The sequence below is a fragment of the Lampris incognitus genome, chromosome 2 (assembly GCF_029633865.1).
Source record: "Lampris incognitus isolate fLamInc1 chromosome 2, fLamInc1.hap2, whole genome shotgun sequence".
NCBI classification, from domain to species: Eukaryota; Metazoa; Chordata; class Actinopteri; order Lampriformes; family Lampridae; genus Lampris; species Lampris incognitus.
In genome coordinates this window covers 17,700,595-17,715,948 of record NC_079212.1, presented here as the reverse complement: position 1 = coordinate 17,715,948, position 15,354 = coordinate 17,700,595, and the positions used below count along the sequence as shown (strand labels likewise).

General features: G+C 47.6%; 1 protein-coding gene across 1 annotated transcript; it reads left to right on the top strand.

Annotated features, from left to right (window-relative positions):
- Nucleotides 1–12,406: 12,406 nt before the first annotated feature.
- Nucleotides 12,407–14,859, top strand: kcnk15 (potassium channel, subfamily K, member 15). The gene is made up of 2 exons (XM_056274240.1): nucleotides 12,407–12,689; nucleotides 13,853–14,859. Exons 1-2 carry the CDS (start codon nucleotides 12,407–12,409, stop codon nucleotides 14,857–14,859), a joined length of 1,290 nt encoding a protein of 429 aa, XP_056130215.1.
- The last annotated feature ends 495 nt before the right edge of the window (nucleotides 14,860–15,354 follow it).

The window sequence follows — 15,354 nt, the reverse complement described above, 5'->3', positions numbered from 1 at the left end:
AGTGCCGCTGTCTCCAAACCATACAAACCAGACCATAGCTGGTCTCACTACCATCTTGTAAACCTTCCCTTTAAGATGGCAGCGCGGTGGCCCAGTGGTTAGCACTTTTGCCTCACAGCAAGAAGGTCCTGGGTTCGAACCCCAGGCCGTCCCAGGTCCTTTCTGTGTGGAGTTTGCATATCCTCCCCGTGTCTGTGTGGGTTTCCTCCCACCATCAAAAAGACATGCATGTCAGGGTTGATACTCCTGCCTGTGCCCCCGAGCAAGGCAGTGGAAAGAAGAACTGGAGCTGGTCCCCGGGCGCTGCAGCTGCTCACTGCTCCTATACAATAGGATGGGTTACATGCAGAGAACAAAGTAATGTCAAATAAAGTGGCTTTTTCTTTCTTTCTTTTTAGTACACTAAAGTAGTTCGTGTGTTTCTTAGTATGTACAAAGCCGTGGTATGCATCAAATAGTATGCGAAAACTACAAGGATGTTGTACTACACTACACACTAATAGTACACGAGAGGATAGTACACATATGTGGTATGTATGTAGCACGTAGTATGTGATTGCAGATGTGACGCAAGTCAGAATGACCCAGCTAAGAACCACCCAGGCCCACGTGTGCTGAGCTAGCAGAGCTGACGTCACAGCAACGTGCACAACTAACGGCAAGCAGAAACCCCTTTGCATACGTTTTTATTCGAAAACACAACTAAATCGATTCTAAACTACTGTGTGGTTTTAACGTCATGATAGCGACTGGTCCTGTCCATTTATATCGCTGGATGGACCAAAGCACAACTTCCCCAGGTGTGATGCTGGAGATAGTCATGTAGCTGCTGTACAGATCCGTGTAGGATTCACAAGCCTGCCAAACACACACACACATTTACAGCGGGCGTCCACGTTTTCCCCCAACAGGAACAATGGAACGCATTTAGATCGGAAATGGGAACTACCGACTTCCAACTTCCAGTAAAATGCAGAATAACCTCTCTTTTACACCCCCCCCCAACCCAGCCCACCTCACAGAGCTAATCTCATCCACATCATCAGGGTCGTATCAGGTACCAGAATTTACTCATCTTGGTTGCGCGCACACACACACACACACACACGCAAATTGACCTAATAAACAAGGTGATTATAAATAGCTGGTATCCAATGTACAAGTGCATCATAACTTTGATTCATGTTTAGTGGCACAAAGATGAGTGACCCATAAGATCCAGTGGTGTGAATGTATAATTGGACCGTGGCATCCATCGTTTGACAGTAATCGGACAGCCACCTTTTCATATGGGTGCATCAGACCATTAGAGGATATAAATTGAATCCTGTATTATCATAGGGAATTGAATGTTGAATGGCCTCTTGTTTGGGGGTTTCTATTTTTGGTCGTAGTTACTGTGGAAACAGCAGGGTTCTGCATGCATCAAGTATTTGCTGTTGCTTTTCACTACCATCGTCACACCAGATGAATTTAAACCTTATTCTTGCTCAATTCAAGTATGGGCGAAAGATTTACAAAAAAAAAAAAAAAACCCAGCTTTTACTGAAATCAGTGGGACCGTTGTGACAAAGTTGGTTTGACCTCTAGGTGCTGAGCTTGAACCGGAAATGGGTGCAAATCCCAGGACTCACTACAGTGACCCCCCCCCCCCCGATGACTATGAGTATGTCAATGGGAGCTGTGATCAAATGAGACTAAATAGAAGCTTTTAACCGTGCTTTTAGGCTCATATGGGCCACTCACATGGAGGATAATGTTTATACACTGACACAAACTACCGTCCGTGTCGCGCTAAATCCCCCTCTTCCTCTTCACCTCTCTCTCTCATGTAACCTGTGAAAAGCATTGTTTGCATGTTTGATAACCCCAACGACCCCCCAACACACACATACACACACACACACACACACACACACGCACACATATATGCACACTCAAAAACTGAATGGATTTTTCAAGTTTCCATTCGTTGATCTCTTTTTTTCAGTTCAGGAATGTAGCACACCGAAGAATGCATCTATTGCATTTTTACATTGCATGCATTGCAATGCATTTTCGTTTCAATTCAGAAATGCATAACCGGTTTATATTTTAAACCAAAAAATATTTTATGGACGAGCTAATCTATGCCCGAATGTAAGAGAAGGAGACTTTTGTTTAACAGGGATGTGAGAAATAAATCACGCCTCAAATATAGATGTAAATGTGATTCAGTGTGCCCAGTCTCCTGCACTGAGTGCATGCGACACCGGGGTTTTAATATTTCATACACAGGTGCTGTTGGTAATGGTTTGATGTGTTTAAGGGCTTACAAAACCCCTTTGTCAAAAAGTGGCTCTCGGGCAAAACATTTTGCCAATAAGCATGGAAAGTAATTGCATTACTGGTGGCCTTTCACAATGTGTGTTGTTTGTGTCTGCTGCAATATGGCTGCAAAACCTGCCTTTACTTATTGGCGCCATGCTTTTTTTTCTTTTCTTTTTTTTTATCCAATCTTGCAGACTAATGTGTAGTATGTGAGATGGGCCAATCCATTTACTGGCTCACAGCAACAACAATAACAGCGGTGCTTACAGCTGCTGCATATACACAGTGAGAAGTGCACGGCAGAAAGGGGCTGTGATGTGATATGGTTAATTTGGTTGTATGATTAATGGCCTACTTTTGGCCCCACGAGTCGTCTGTTCATATTTTGGTAGACCCACCATGCATCTTTTCAGCTATTTTAGTGAGGGCCCTGATGGTTCGACATAAAATCCGGCGTAATGAAACCCACTTTGTCTTCTTTGGCATCCAAGTTCTGTCAGTTTAGAAACCAAGATGTCGACTGATGGATTAAAAAAAAAAGAAATATGTAAGGCTTGAAAAGGCCAGACTGTTATCTCCTGTTGCACTTGTTCTAAAATACCCATGCTATACCATGGTTTTCTTGCAGCACTTTTTTCATTTTGAGTTTACATCTTTTTAAAAAAAAATTTCCCCGCCCTTTTTCTCCCCGGCCAATTACCCCACTCTTCCTAGCCGTCCCAGTCGCTGCTCCACCCCCTGTGCCAATCGGGGGGGGGGGGGGGGGGCTGCAGACTACCACATGCCTCCTCCGAGTCCGTTACATGTGGAGTCGCCAGCCGCTTCTTTTCACCTGACGGCGAGGAGTTTCGCCAGGGAGACGTAGCGCGTGGGAGGATCAATCCACCCCCCCCCCGAGAAGGCGCCCCGAGCGACCAGAGGAGGCGCTAGTGCAGCGACCATGACACACTCACATCCGGCTTCCCACGCCCGACCAACACGGGGATTCGACCCGGCGATCCCCGTGTTGGTGGGCAACGGACTAGACCGCTACGCTATCCGGACGTCCCGTTTTGAGTTGCCTTTCATCCACTTGTCGACTGTGGTGCTGTTTCTCTCGCAGTCAGTGTGATTTGACTCCGTGTCATCTGGCTCTGTTAGGACGCCTCAAAGGCTCAGGCGTGCTTACTTTGTGACTGTTTGTAAACTGAATAAATGATGCATGAGAAAACACAACGCTCCTCTGCGGTGTCCTTCCGGCAGTAGTCCCGGAAGCTGCGACACCCCCTTTGTAAACAAAGCCCGACACGCCGCCTTTCCAGCTTGCTCAGTCCGCAGGCTGCTCTGCTCGGCCTCCTCAAATGGCCGCGCCTTGTTGACCAGCCGGGCCACTACCGGCCTGCCTGCCGTGTCCCACATGTACACGACATTGTTACTGTCGTGAGTGTTCATAAAGCAACATCAGAATCCCAACATCTCCACTGGATCTGCTCCATTTTTGAGCGTGCTATTGGTGGACGCTATCGCCCCATAATGCAGTGCGTTCCGGAAACGGAAGAGTCAAGTCAATTTTATTTGTATAGCCCAATAATCACAAATTACAAATTTGCCTCAAGGGGCTTTACAGCAACACGACATCCTGTCCTTAGATCCTCACATCGGATAAGGAACAACTCCCTAAAAATCCTTTAACAGGGAGGAAATAAATAGGAAGACACCTCAGGGAGAGGACGGAGGGATCTCTCTCCCGAGACGGACAACGTGCAGTGGATGTTGTGTTTACACAATTTACAGGATACAACAACGAAAGAGGATAACAGAATTATAATGGAAGAGCTGGACGATTTGGGGGGGGAAAAAGCGTCGAACTCAATTTACTGGAGTAAGTAAACGAATGAACCTCTGTCTACTACAGCGCCTCTGCTGTTTCAAAGGAGAACGGTAAAAAGACTGATTAATTAAAAAAAACATTTATATATCCAAACAACATTTTAACAGGTGTTATAGTTTGAAAGGATTCTCCTTTGTTTTGTTTTCTTTTTCTTTTTTCTTTTCCCCCTTTTTCTCCTCCATTGTATTCGGCCAATTACCCCACTCTTCCGAGCCGTCCCGATGTCTGCTCCACGCCCTCTGCTTATCCGGGAAGGGCTGCAGACTACCACATGCCTCCTCCGATACATGTGGAGTCGCCAGCCGCTTCTTTTCACCTGACACTGAGGAGTTTCGCCAGGGGTTCGTAGCGCGTGGGAGGCAAACGCTATTCCCTCCCCCCCGAACAGGCGCCCCGACCGACCGACCAGAGGAGGCGCTAGTGCAGCGACCAGGACACATACCTACATCCGGCTTCGCACCCGCAGACGCAGGCAATTGTGTCGGTAGGGATGATCAAGCCGGAGGTAACACGGGGATTCGAAACGGCGACCCCCCTGTTTGTAGGCGACGGAATACACCGCTACGCCACCCGGACGCCCCTAGGAGTCTTCCTCTGTTGTAGTTCTGCTGGCGCACACGTTGCGTCATTTCCTGTTAGTACAGAATGGTTCGTTCATTTCTGACATACCTAATGTCAAAACAGTATGCTATGATTAGCATGCAGTAGATCCTTTATAGTGTTGGTGGATAGTGTGGATAGTGTGGATCTGGGGGTCTGTCTACCCCCAGACCAATTAACAGCGTTTGGCAGCAGATTCCAACTCCTTCCCCTAAAATCCCCGCAGGGTGTAGTGCAAACGAGAAGAACAGAAAACCACTCGTCGATCGTGGATAAGTTTGAGTTTGAGAAAGAACAAATTTCCCCTGAAATCTGTTATTCAATATTCTTAATCCCATCATGTCAAATTAATTCAACTCATACAGCACATAAGAATACAAGGTTTGCACAAAGCCCTTCTCATGGAAAATAGAAATAAAGCACGAGAACCGAAGACATTTGCGCTGGGGCAATAAGATGAAATAAAACACATCAATAGCCAGACAAACACACAACATATTTGACATAAGCAGTATAAATAGCAAGCAGATCATTTGACTCGTGTCTATAGATTCAGCTGCTGTGAGACTCGGGAAGGTTGTTTTCTTTCTGGAAGTTGCTGTGGTGAAGACCATGACACCCATAACATGTTTGGAGGGGTTTAAATGAACTCTGGTGGGTTTAACCATTTAGTCCGGTTTCTGTGGGGCTGCCGTGAACGATGTCCTTCCACTCTGGTGCAGACCAAACAACCTGTAGTGAGGTGCAGTTGGTTTGTGGTGTAAACACTACCAGTGCCAATGTTAGGACATAATGCAACATTAATAATGGGATTTTCTGGCGGCACGGTGGCCCAGAGGTTAGCACTGTTGCTTCACAGCAAGAAGGTCCTGGGTTCGAACCCCAGGCCGTTCCAGGTCCTTTCTGTGTGGTGTTTGCATGTTCTCCCCGTGTCTACGTGGGTTTCCTCCGGGTGCTCCGGTTTCCTCCCACCATCATAAAGACATGCATGTTAGGGTTAGTACTCCTGTCTATGCCCCTGAGCAAGGCAATGGAAATAAGAACTGGAGTTGGTCCCTGGGTGCTGCAGTTGCCCACTGGTCCTATACAATAGGGTGGGTTAAATGCAGAGGACAGAATACAGCTCGTTGTAAGAATACAATGTCGAATAAACTGGCTTTCATTTCTGAAAATGAGCCATTTGACCTCATCATCCTCCATGTTTGGCTTTTATCGGCGGTGTCTGTTCATCGTGCTTTCATTCTTTCGAGCCGTCCCCGTTGCTGCTCCACCCCCTCTGCCGGACTAGAGACTACCGCATGCCTCCTCCGATACATGTGGAGTCGCCAGCCGCTTCTTTTCACCTGACAGTGAGGAGTTTCGCCAGGGGGACGTAGCGCGTGGGAGGATCACGCTATTCCCCCCAGTTCTCCCGCCCCCCCCCCCGCCGACCGACCAGAGGAGGCGCTAGTGCAGCGACCAGGACACATAACCACATCCGGCTTCCCACCCACAGACACGGCCAATTGTGTCTGTAGAGACGCCTGAGTTTCTGACGCATGTTGCAGGACACATCATCACCAAAACTGGTCAACGAACTGAGCCCCATTTGACTTTGATTTGTTTGGAATATGCAAACCCTCAGCACACCAAACCCAAAATTGTTCCACCAGTTGGTTCAGATCACAGAACTGAAGTACGGGTGTGAACACAGCCCAAGCTGTGACCGAGACACTGCCAAGAACCCGGGTCAGAGGAGGTCTGACAGACATAGTAATGGGACCAGAGATCAGAGTTATGCAAGGCCATGTGATGCTCTGTAGACAAAATAATTTCCGCATCTTTCCCTGGGAGCCGGTGTAAGGATGCCAGAACCGGGGTGGGTGTGAATAAGCTCCCGTTTTTTTTTTCTTGGTGAGAAGCCTGGCTGCAGCATGCTGCAGTGGTTCGTAGGCGTGAGCTGGAGGGATTGGATGATACCAGAATAGACGGAGACGCAGTGATGGAGACGGGAGGACGCGGGCATGGATGACCCTCTCCGAAATCTGTGGCTCTCAAAAAACGACATGATCTTGGAAATATTATGCAACTGAGCAACTTTACAGCTGGTGAACTCTGTCTGTTAAACGTGAGGACATTATCAGAGACAGCACCAAGATTTTTGACCCAAAATCAAAAGCTGAAAAATCGCCTCGGTTTGGGGCAACAACGCTGGTGGATTTAGCGGGACCAGATGAGAGCATGTCAGATTTGCTGTCATTCAAATGAAGAAATGTTGGAGCCGTGCAACATTTGATGCACTGAAGGCAGTTAAGGCTGGGGGAGGGGGGGCATTATTAGGCTTCATGGGGAGATAGATGGCCACGTGCTGTCTGCATAACAATGGAAGGAATATCATGCCCAATATTGCCTCACACTCTGACAAATAGTGTTTAATAAATCTGTCAAACACCATTAAAAAATATAACTGCATAATACAGATTTCCGACATAAAATAGGTATACACAAGCAAAGCAAAACCCGTTTCCATGAACGCTGTATTCGACTGTTAAGTCTCTGTCCTTACTGCCCCTCTCAGCCCTGATCCAGACAGATGGCCCACCTCGCTTTGTCCCGGTACCCTGTAGGCTCAGACAGGCACACGGACCCGAGCAGTATGGGCTGACAGGGGGGCTATTAGTGCTGCAGGTTTCTCTGTTATCGTCTGAGATGTAATTCATTTATCGAGCGCCTGTTTGAATCCCAACAGGGACTTAAGTGCGCTGATTTAACCACTTAACACCGAAGCAGCACAACTGAGAAGTGGCTGCTGTTTTCGAGAGGACCGAAAGAACAGAAACATCCACCCACGCCACCCTGTTGCTGCTGCTCACACCCACTACAATAATCAAAAGGAGGGCGGGTTGCCTTTCTATTCTGATGAATATATTTTTTTTAATTTGACACAACTGTTTAATACAATGGTATCCATGACCTGACTAATTTGGCTTTAAAACCCCCATGGTAAATGACAAAGGATTGCTGCATAAAATATTTGCTCTTCCTATTTGCATGCGCGCACAAGAGTTAGTGCTCCACGGTGGTCTGGATCATAACATTTAACATATCGCCTTCCACCTCAGTGACAGTCCAAGTCTGCGCTGCTGGTTAAAGTAACCATGGCAACCAGCATGCTGGCACAGGCGTGCACTCTTGAATGTGCGGGCGCAAACACACACATGCACACACAGAAAGAAGAAATGCACCCCAGGAGACAGAATGTGCATGTCCACCGCACGTGTGCACGGATGCTCGAGTCCATATGTTCATTTTGGTGACTCAAGCAATCTTAAAACCCGTGAAGAGCACCCCTCGTTATGGAGTCACGCTCAAGTGTGTGGACACACCACAAGGATTATTGAAAAGGCAAGATGTGTCTTTTTGCACTTTGGAGGACGCTGCTCACAGTATTAGGGCTGCCGTAAGTTATCCAGATCTCATCTCCCATTTACAAGGCCACGTTGCGAACCAACGTGTCTGTTGGTTCGCCCGAATGGATCGCCCGGAATCTAACCCTTGCACCACCAGATTACATGGTGTTGCAGATTGTAGCTCCACTAAAAGAGAAATATTGATCCCTTCCTTCCACTAGGGTCCAAGTCATCAGATGTGTAAATGTTAAGCTTATTCATGGAAAAACAAGGTCAGGTCCACTCCCGTTGTCGTTCAACCATTGGGGCCCTTTTATTTCGTCGCTGTCTTTCGCCATACTTCTTGATCCTCCGCTTTCCTGCTGCATTCCGCTGTGCTTCGCCCTGTCCACGCCTTTACATCTTCCATCCAATCCTTTCCAGATCGCCTCCTTCTCCTCATACCTTCAACTCCGCCATGCTTAATGGTATTTGCCAAAGTCCCTTTCCTCCAACACACGTGTCCAAACCATTGCAGTTTTCTTCGTCTTGCCATTTCCATCGGTCGTCCTCTCTTCCCTGCTTGTCGTTCGATCTCTTTCAGTATATATTCATCCTTTCTTTTCAATGGCTGTCCTGCGCTCTGCGATAACATCTTTTCTCGAAGGCCGCTATTCTCTTCTCAATAGGACTTTGTACGTCCATCTTTCACACCCATGCAGAACTGCTGCCGTCACCAAGGAGTGCACCAGATTCAGCTCGGTTTCCATTTCGATTCCATTCTGATGCTTCAAATGTTATTCAGCTTAGCCAGTTGTGCTGTTGCCATTGCTGTTTGTCTCTTCACCTCCATCTCGCAGGTCACGTCACTGTTGATTTAGGGAGCCGAGGTGATTGAATTGATCCACTGTTTCCAGGTCTTCTCCATTCGCATGAGTTTTATCACTGTCCTCTCCTGGTTGTTGTATTCCCGTCGTCATGAGCATACTCTTTCCACTGCTCATTTCCATTTCATACCTTCTTGGATTGGAATCTAAGCAGTTTGGTAGTTCTTCCAGTCCAGTCCGGGTTCCCGCTATATAAGTCGATATCGTCAGCCAATCTAAGATTCGTGACCGTTCTTCTACCTTTTTTTTATTAGCACTTCTGCTAAAGTCTTCAAGGGCGTCCATTGTGATCTGCTCAAGGAAGAGATGGAAGAGTACCGGTGATAGAAAGCAAACTTGTCGCCCACCAACATTGGTTTTAAACCACTCCTGCGTCCCACTGCTATTCCTAACTGCACAACTACTCTTCCCATACAAAGTTCTCACTAAGCTGACCATATGAACAGGTGTGTTGTGCTTCTTCCTATTAGCCCAAACAGCCTCTCGCCACACCCTGTCAAGCCTTTTTAAAAGTTATGATGTAGCTCTTGCTGATGTCTCCGAATCACTGACAAGATTCCTGCATTCAGTATCCGTTCAGTGGTGCTCTAACCTTCGAGAAATGCAGCTTTTGTTCTGAGATGATCATTATAGCACATGGTTTCAGTCTTCTGTTTATAATTCTCAGGATTATTTTGCTCCGGTGACTTATTAGACTCATAGTGCGGTCATTTCCACACTTAAGCAATTCCCTTTCCTGGCAGTGCGGCCATTAGTATTTGGGTCCATCGTGTGGGCCAGTCACCAGTTTCCCAGATTCGACTGCGGATCCTACTTTTCTCTTAACCATTCCTGAGCATCCCTGCTGTCTTGCCAGTTTTCAGATGATCCACAGCCTCCTCTACCTCTACCTCACACCGGCTTGCGCTTCTTAACTTCTTGCGTCTGCATTTGGTGATTGTCATAAGCATGTTATGCAACTTAGCAGATTCAAGAAGGCGGAGTCCGCCTTCGTTGGTCGTACCCAATCCAAACCTACCAGCTGTACCTTGCCGTTGCAAATGTGCATCACTTCCCATTTTTGAATTCCAGCCACCCATAACAAGCTTGACATCGTCCTTTGGCACTTTCTTCAATACTTGTTCAGTATTACCGTAGAATTTCTCAATTTCGTCATCGCTTCCCTCAGATGTAGGAGCACGTGCGCAGTAAAATCCTGAGTGTTAATTTAACTTCCTGAGTGTTAATTTAACTCTTGAGAGTGTAAAAGAGGACCCAAAAGGATCCATTTGTACACTCCCAGAGTTAAATTACTAACACTCAGGTTTTTACCGTGTACCTGCACGATTGCAAGGTTTCTGGGTGACGCCGGCAGTTTTATGTGGCTGATGCGGCTGTTCCTGTTCACAGGATCACATCCCAGCACTGCAGATGTTGTTGCCTTGTGCACCATAAACCCGACACCTTCCGCGTGTTTTTGCTCTTCTCCAGAATAAAATAACTTATGGCCATTCTCTGTACCCTTTCCACCAGAATCGGAACCTGAACGCAATTCCACCTGAACACAATTCGGCAAGTGGAATGATGCTCCATGTGTATTTCTCTAACTCATACTCTTAATTCCTCTGTTTTCCCTGCTTGTCTAGAGTCCTTATGTTCCAAGTTGCAATGGTGAACTCATTCTTTGCAACCCTGAACAAAGTGTGTGCCGCAGGAGCATACTTTTCGACCCCATCCTGCAGCGCGGCGTTGGTAACCCGGGCCTTGACTGATCCGGTATGGTTTTGTGATTTCGTGCTTCCATGCAAGTGTTTCAGTGTGTTCAACCCTGGTGGCGCCCATCTCCTCTCCAGGGTATGGGTGCCATCGGCTCACAGAGGAGCTCATCCGCCTTTGACGGGGCTTGTTTTTAGTCCTGCTGGATGCCCACGCACCCTCCTTACTGGTCAAGTCAGTTTGTTAGTCACCGACCACTCGACCGTTGAACAAGTAGTGCTGGTTTACATGGTTCCCGGAGCAGGTGGACCTGACCGGGCCTGGCCTGACCTAGAAGTAAAAGGGTATTAAGCCAAATGTAATGGACTTGTTACGTTCAGCCATCACCAGCCTCATCATGAACTTAATCACCAGCTATGGCATTCCCAACAGCGCCGCCAGACACAAGGCCCGTTGTAGCGATGCAGCTAGTTGCTGTCCATGGTGCTGAACACCACTGACTACAATATCGAACAAAAAACATTGGTTATGAGACCAAAGCATTAACTTTTACACTCTAGTCATTTGTATAGCCCTAAATCAACACTAAATCCCACAAGGCTTTAAAATCATTGCATTTTATACAATGTGCAACACCTCATATCCTTACACACTTAATTAGACGAGGAAAAAGGCCATTATGTATGTATGTATCTCGCTCTCTCTCTCTCTCTCTCTCTCTCTCTCTCTCTCTCTCTCTCTCTCTCTCTCTCTCTCTCTCTCTCTATCTACTCTGTCCAATCGGCCCCTAACTCATATATGTATATATATATATATATATATATATATATATATATATATATATATGTATATGTAGAGAGAGAGAGAGAGAGAGAGAGAGAGAGAGAGAGAGAGAGAGAGAGAGAGAGAGAGAGAGAGAGAGAGAGAGAGAGAGAGAGAGAGAGAGAGAAACAGTGCCATGTTCACAATAACCAACCGATGAGGCACTAAATTATCACACGTTATAGCGAAACAATGCAGAATACATACAACTCTATCATTGGGGTGTCAGACACAGCACAGGATGTAATGTCACGGTAAAGCCCCGTGGGACTAAACTGTGATTTAGGGCCACACAAAGCAATCTGACTTGACTCGGATGTTCGAGTTCTTACGCCAGAACGTGTTGAACGTGCGATGGCGCCGGATATAAATACACGGAATGGTTTATAAAGTGTATTTTAGTCCGAAGTGAATTTAGATTTTTTTTTTAACTTCGTTTCAGCGTTTTATTGGCTGCGGCTTTGCGCATGCGAAGAGACGCACGCTGAGGCCACCCGCCGTAACTGTACGACACAAACAGACGGCGCGTCGCGCACGCGGAGGAGGATGTGTTCTCATGAAACTGGAGGAAATGATAAAACGCCAAAGAGCCTCATCTTTTCTCTCCTGGCTCCTCTTCTTGAAACCACACCTGAAGACAGATTTTACTTAACAGCCTGAGCAGTCCCCCTCTACACACACACACACACACACACACACACACACACACACAAACACGCACACACACACATGCACGCACACACACGCGCGCGCTTAATGTAGTCGCGGAGGTCTCGCTCACCAGCAACATAAACCACCTGTAACTGCGCTGCTTTTTTTTTTTTGCACAGTTTTTCTTATTATTATTTCTGAGCATGAAGAAACAGAATGTCCGGACCCTCTCGCTGATCCTCTGCATGTTTTCCTACCTGCTGGTGGGCGCTGCGGTCTTCGACGCGCTGGAGTCCGAGTCGGAGAGCTCCCGCAGGCGCATCCTGGAGCAGAAGCGCAACGAGATGAAGAAGAAGTACCGCTTCTCCGAGCAGGACTACCGGGAGATCGAGCGGGTGGTGCTGCAAGCGGAGCCTCACCGCGCCGGGAGACAGTGGAAATTTGCGGGGTCTTTCTACTTTGCCATAACGGTCATTACCACCATCGGTGTGTGTGTGTGTGCGGTTTTCATTATTATTGGTCTCTCTGAGATATGCATATTTAATGGTGGAGCTGTCACTGCGTTTAAGGTTGCTTTTGTATTGCCACTGGTGCATCCTATCTTCATGTGCAACACCGAAAAAGCACAAATAACTCAATTTGGGATTTGTATTCAACTATGAATCTATTTTAAAAAAATAGATTAAGAGCATATATATATATATATATAAATTAATCAAGCATGTGCCATGGAGGGTCTCATGTATATAGAATAGAATATAGAATGGAGTTCAGTTCAGTTCAGTTAGATTCAGAAAACTTAAGATTCAGAAATTAGATTCAGAAAACTTTTGCATCATAGGAACACGACACAATATCACAGTAACCAATACAACACACTATACAGTAGAAACTGTACAATGCTGCACATTACAAAGTGCCCAGCATGACCTCACAGCCTGACGCCATACAATGCACCAGCAAGACGCTGCACACCATACGATGCCACGAGATGAGAAACTACATGATACAACGCCATACCGTGTATCACACGATTCACAACCCACTATACGATACCGTATATACAGCCACATAGCACAGCACAACACAACACAGCACAACACAACTAAAGGAAAGGCATCTGTGCAAAATGCAGCTTTGGTTAAAAAGTGCAAAACTGCTTAATGTGCAAAAAATGTGCAAAACTAAGGTGCATGCAGTCCAGCTGCATACACGTATGTATGTATATGTGTACTACAGTCATGTGTAAGTAACTGAAAGAGGGGGAGGTGAATTTGAGGCGTTTGAACGCCGGTGACGTTGGATGTGAAACGGGATGGGGAGGTGGGCAGTGAATAGAATAGAACTGAATACAAAGTTTCTGAATGTGAAAATTCATCCTCTGCATTTGACCCATCCTACTACAGTGAGGAGCAGTGAGAAGTTACAGAGCAGCACTCAGAGAATGCATGTTTTCTGCCCAACCCAACGCAATGTGGATTTCACAGATTACACCCCCTCCCCCCCTGCCTGGTTGAAGGTGTGCACATTAGTGACATTAGCTGGTGTGGTGTTGGGTTTGCATGGAAACCTGCATAAAGCTGACCCTCGATGGTTGAAGACCGCTGGCATACAGAGTGAAACTCATGTCCCCCTCTCTCTCTGTTAAGGTTATGGACATGCAGCACCGGGTACGGACGCAGGGAAGGTCTTCTGCATGTTCTACGCCGTCCTGGGCATCCCTCTCACTTTGGTCATGTTCCAGAGCCTGGGCGAGAGGATGAACACCTTTGTCCGCTATCTTCTACGCAAGGCAAAGCAGTGCCTGGGCTTTCGACGTACCGAGGTGTCCATGGAGAACATGGTCCTGGTGGGCTTCCTGTCCTGCATTGGCACACTGTGCGTCGGGGCCTCTGCTTTCTCCCACTTCGAGGGGTGGAGTTTCTTCCACGCTTACTACTACTGCTTCATCACGCTCACCACCATCGGCTTCGGGGACTTCGTGGCCCTACAGAAGAAGGAGGACCTACAAGAGAAGACGCCCTACGTGGCTTTCAGCTTCATGTACATCCTGGTTGGGCTGACAGTCATAGGTGCCTTCCTCAACTTGGTGGTGCTTCGGTTTCTCACCATGAACACAGAGGACGAGAGGCGAGACGCCCAGGAGAGGGCGTCGCTGAAGAGAGACAGGTGCGCGGTGGGTGGGCCGCTATGCGCTGGGGGAGGAGAGCCGAGCGGAGATGCGCACAGGGAGGTGGGCGGGAACAACACGGCGAACTGCCGTAGCCACAGCACCCTCTTCCCCCCCATGGAGGAGGGCACCAGCCGCACCAACCTCATCGCTTCGCCGGCAGAGGAGCGGGAGAGGAGACCCACGCCCTGCATATCGAGCATGCACTTACAGCTCAAGGCAGACGGAGGCCGGCCCGACTCGAGCCTGGGCTCCCTCTGCTCCTGCGTGTGCTACCGCATGGGGCTGTGCGATAGTCCCCTCATATCACACAAGGAACACCCGGGCTGCCACATCAACTCTGTTTACTACAGCTCCATCTCTTACAGGATCCAGGGATGCTCCGCTAACTCCAGGGAATTCACTGGCCTCTCCTCCCCCGGGAGCACGCTCTCGCCCGGCCACAGTTTCCGGGAGTTCCCCCGCGCTCGGAGGAAGTCGGTGTAGTGACCCTTTAAGGACAGCGTTGGCTCGGCATGATGTATTTTCAATTTCTTTTCTCACACGCGTCTTTCATGCATGTCAGAAGACACTGATTCTGTTTTGTTTTTTACTGGGTTTGGTATTTTAACTTTTTGAAAATCGTTTTGTTGACTTGCAGAAGCCAGGATAGGCGGTATTTATTTCTATTGATTCCACCCCCCCCCTCGCATGTAGGCCAAAGCGCTATGCAGGCCGAAGAGGAGGAGGAGAAGCACATCGTTTTAACGCATGGCTGCTTTGTAAAGCTGCTGAGAGATGAGCTTTGAACACATGCAGGTGTCATACTGACGGTATGTTGGGTGGAGTGTGCAGAGAGCGTGTGTGGATGAAAGGTTGTTGTCTAAGTAACAGGTTACATAACACCGCTTTGCCGCATGACGAACACTCTTCCTGCTTTAAAGGAAATGACTTCCACCTTTAATGCCATCACTACAAGATGTCAGCACTCTTTAAGGCCGC

Excerpts from the sequence above, each read along its gene's own strand:
- kcnk15 (XM_056274240.1), top strand. The coding sequence starts at position 12,407 with ATGAAGAAACAGAATGTCCGGACCCTCTCGCTGATCCTCTGCATGTTT. Across the intron at positions 12,690-13,852 it reads AACGGTCATTACCACCATCG|GTTATGGACATGCAGCACCG; the intron begins GTGTGTGTGTGT and ends CTCTCTGTTAAG.